The following is a 3,660-nucleotide window of genomic DNA, read 5'->3' as shown; positions in this document are numbered from 1 at the left end:
CCTCAACAAAATGGATTGACACAGTGGCTACAACAATGGGCTCAAACACAGCAACAATTGTGAGGATGGTACAGGACCTGGCAGTGTTTCATTCTGTCATACATAGGGTCACTCTGAGTTGGAACTGACTCAATAGCACCTAACAACAACATAACTGTAATATCTAGACTTAGTTTTCTCTTCATTATTAATATCTAGATATCTAAGTAATATTTATTTTCCTTTATAAAATATTATCCCTTTCATTATCTTTGTATTTCTCTTCTAATGCTACTAAAGAGTTTTCCTGTGACCCTTAAGTTACAATGTTCCAGAAAGCTGGTCAATATATAAGCAGGGCTCAGAGTACTATAAAGAAGAATTCATGAGTCCAATATACTATATACCTTTCACTGTCTTCTAAGATGGTGCTGGCTTTAAACTCACACACACACAACCACGACCAACCACCACCACCACCAACAACAATAATAACAATCGAATTCAAAGTCTTCACTATTAATCTTTTGTCAACACAGAGTTTACTATAGTTCTTTGTTAATCCATATGTCTGTCTTATTGATTCTCACTGATAAAAGCTAACAGTTGTCAAATAACTGAGGGAAAACTACTCCTTTTTTTTTTCAGAACTTAGACAAGACAGCAACGAAACTGATTGACAGAGACCATTATGATTCAGAGAAAATTGCCGCTATACGGGATACGGTATGCCCAAGGCCCCAGTTGTTCACTGGTCTGACTGTGAAGTGGGGTCGAAGAAAGTGTTGAGGTCATGGTGACCAGGATGGGTGTCAAAGCTCATGTGTCCACATTTGGTCTTGCTAATAGTGAGGTTACTTATGGTCTTTTGCAGCTGTTGGCTCGGAGGGATGCCCTACGTGAAAGAGCTGCCACTCGACGCAAAATGCTAGAGGATTCATTGCTTCTGCAACAACTGTATCAAGACTTAGATGACCTAAAGAATTGGATCAACAAGAAGAAAAAGTTGGCAGATGATGAAGATTACAAGGTAAATAGGGTGTTCTAGCCCTGGACATACTTATTGGGAGTTAGTTTCATGGAATTACAGTCTTGAAGCTGAAGTGGCCATATTCCAAAGAAGCTTCAGTCATAACCAGGCTAAGTATAAATAAATGCTGGGATCAATTAGCCATACCTGCCATGTGTCTAGAAGTAGGGAGTGTTGGTATGAGTTTCCCAAGCAATTCCTAGTTCCATGCTTTTACTAGAACAGTCCTGTCTCATATCCTAATCTTGATACAGTTAGATTTATAGTGAGAAATAACCCTGTCTTCAAAATCTCTGTCCTCATTCTTCGAGCAATGATTTCCTTTTGTTTTTGGTTTTATTTTATTTTATTTATTTATTTATTTTATCTTGTCTCAGGATACACAGAATTTGAAGAGCCGAGTACAAAAGCAACTAGTCTTTGAAAAGGAATTGGCCGACAATGAGTTCCTACTCAAAAAGCTAGAGAAAACTGGCCAGAAGATGATTGAGGATGGTCACTATGCCTCTGACAATGTGGCTGCTCGTGTGAGAGAAGCTGTCAGCCTCTGGAAGGAGTTGTTGGAGGCTATGGCACAGAAAGGTTGGAAGAAGAAGTTTTGGTGAAAAGCCATTTCTTAAATTCTGAAACCTAGCTCTTTTATCTTTACCACCATGAATTTACCTGGTGACCTCTGTGCAAAGGGATGCTACCTGTTTGTTTTTTATTTTAATTTTTTTATTGTACTTTAGATGAAGGTTTACAGAACAAATAGTTTCACATTAAACAGTTAGTACACATATTGTTTTATGACATTGGTTAACAACCCCACAACATGTCAACACTGTCCCTTCTTGACCTTAGGTTCCCTATTACCAGCTTTCCTGTCCCCTCCTGCCTTCTAGTCCTTGTCCCTGGGCTGTTGTGCCTCATTAGTCTCGTTTTGTTTTATGGGGCTGTCTAATCTTTGGCTGAAGGGTAAACCTCAAGAGTGACTTCATTACTAAGCTAAAAGGGTGTCTGGGGGCCATACTCTCGGGGTTTCTCCAGTATCTGTCATGTCAGTAAGTCTGGTCTTTTTTTGTGCGTTAGAATTTTTTCTACGTTTTTCTCCAGCTCTGTCCGGGACCCTCTGTTGTGATCCCTGTCAGAGCAGTCAGTGGTGGTTGCTGGGCACCATCTAGTTGTACTGGACTCAGTCTGGTGGAGGTGATGGTAGTTGTGGTCCATTAGTCCTTTGGACTAATCTTTCCCTTGTATCTTGTTTTCTTCATTCTCCCTTGCTCCTGAAGAGGTGAGACCAGTGGCATATCTTAGATGGCTACTCACAGGATGCTACCTGTTTGCTGCTTCTCCTAGTGTCTTCCTACTTGTTGGTCAAGAAGTTCTTAAAGTCCAACATAAATTCATCCCATATTTTAATACAACCTTGTTTTCTTCATGTATGTAGGGTTTTTTTTTTTTTTTTTTTTAATGAAATTCCTTTTGTTTCTTCACTTCTCTCCTACTTTTTTTTTTCTTTTTTTCTCTTATAAATATTCAGGAACCATGGATTAATTACTGGCTATCTAAAATTAAAAAAAAAAAAAAAAAAAACCTGTTGCCATTGAGTAGATTCCCACTCATAGTGACCCTACAGAACAGAGTAGAACTGCCCCATAGGGTTTCCAAAGAGCAGCTGGTGGAATCGAACTGCTGACCTTTTTGGGTAGCAGCTGAGCCCTTAACCACTGTGCCATCAGGGTGCCATCTAAAATTAGTGCCTTTAAATTAGGCCACTAATTTAAAAAAAATTAGGATATAATACACTACAGTCTACAGTCTATATTAAGATCCAGGTTATTAAACTAGACATTAAAAGATTATTGGTGCCACGTGCACTGTTTCTACAATATTTTATTCTTATAAATTGGTCTTGATGATTTGTTGCTTTTTATATGAAATTATTCAGGCTCTGCTGTATGCTTGTAAAACATTCTCATGCCTTTCTCAAGAGTCTCTACTTGTATTTAACTCCACCTCTTTCTTACTTTGGCAAATTAATCAACTGTCAGTAATGACAGCAAGTAATAAGTTTTTCCATCAATCTTCCCCTTGTTATGAAGATTATCTATAGATAAGACTCTGCTCTGGTTACAGAAGTTATGTCATACTGATCTGTTTTGATAACACTCTGATTTTTGGTTAGGGAAAAAAAAAATCCAACTTGATTGTAGCAATAAGAGGTCCCTGCTGCTACTCTCCTCTTTCCTGCCATCAAGAAACACAGACTCTGCTAGGTGGATATAATGTCAATAATTGTTGTAAGAGCATAGAATAAAGAATTTAGCTGAGAATAGTACGGGTAATCAAGACAGATTTTCTTCACGAGACACTTCAAATTTTAAACCGACCCAAACTTGAGTTTTCCACCTCTCTTGGAAAGTACAGTGTTTGGGTTTGAATCTCTTTGAAAATGAAGCCTGATAAGAGAAGAACAAATGTCATATGAAAATACCTGAGATAGTTAAAACCGGACACAGCAGTGCTATAACTCACCAGGAGATACAGCCTACTATTTATTTTTGTTTTGAGAACATCACTGTACTCAAAAACAAATACCATCATAATTCTACAAATTTAAGGTGATTTCAGATACAATCTCAAGTGAGATAGTTATATATATATTATAT

General features: G+C 37.8%; 1 protein-coding gene across 1 annotated transcript in view; it reads left to right on the top strand.

The window, feature by feature from the left end:
- Window positions 1–3,660, top strand: part of SPTA1 (spectrin alpha, erythrocytic 1) — a 98,522-nt gene that overhangs the window by 21,470 nt on the left and 73,392 nt on the right. The window contains exons 14-16 of the mRNA XM_023725345.1: window positions 628–705; window positions 854–1,009; window positions 1,387–1,591. Coding sequence (XP_023581113.1) covers window positions 628–705; window positions 854–1,009; window positions 1,387–1,591 — 439 coding nt within the window. The remainder of the gene's footprint in view (window positions 1–627; window positions 706–853; window positions 1,010–1,386; window positions 1,592–3,660) is intronic.

The sequence above is a fragment of the Trichechus manatus genome, unplaced genomic scaffold, assembly GCF_000243295.1.
Source record: "Trichechus manatus latirostris isolate Lorelei unplaced genomic scaffold, TriManLat1.0 scaffold00300, whole genome shotgun sequence".
In the NCBI taxonomy this organism is placed as follows: domain Eukaryota; kingdom Metazoa; phylum Chordata; class Mammalia; order Sirenia; family Trichechidae; genus Trichechus; species Trichechus manatus.
The sequence above is the reverse complement of the archived record's forward strand: the minus strand, read 5'-3'. Positions and strand labels throughout refer to the sequence as shown.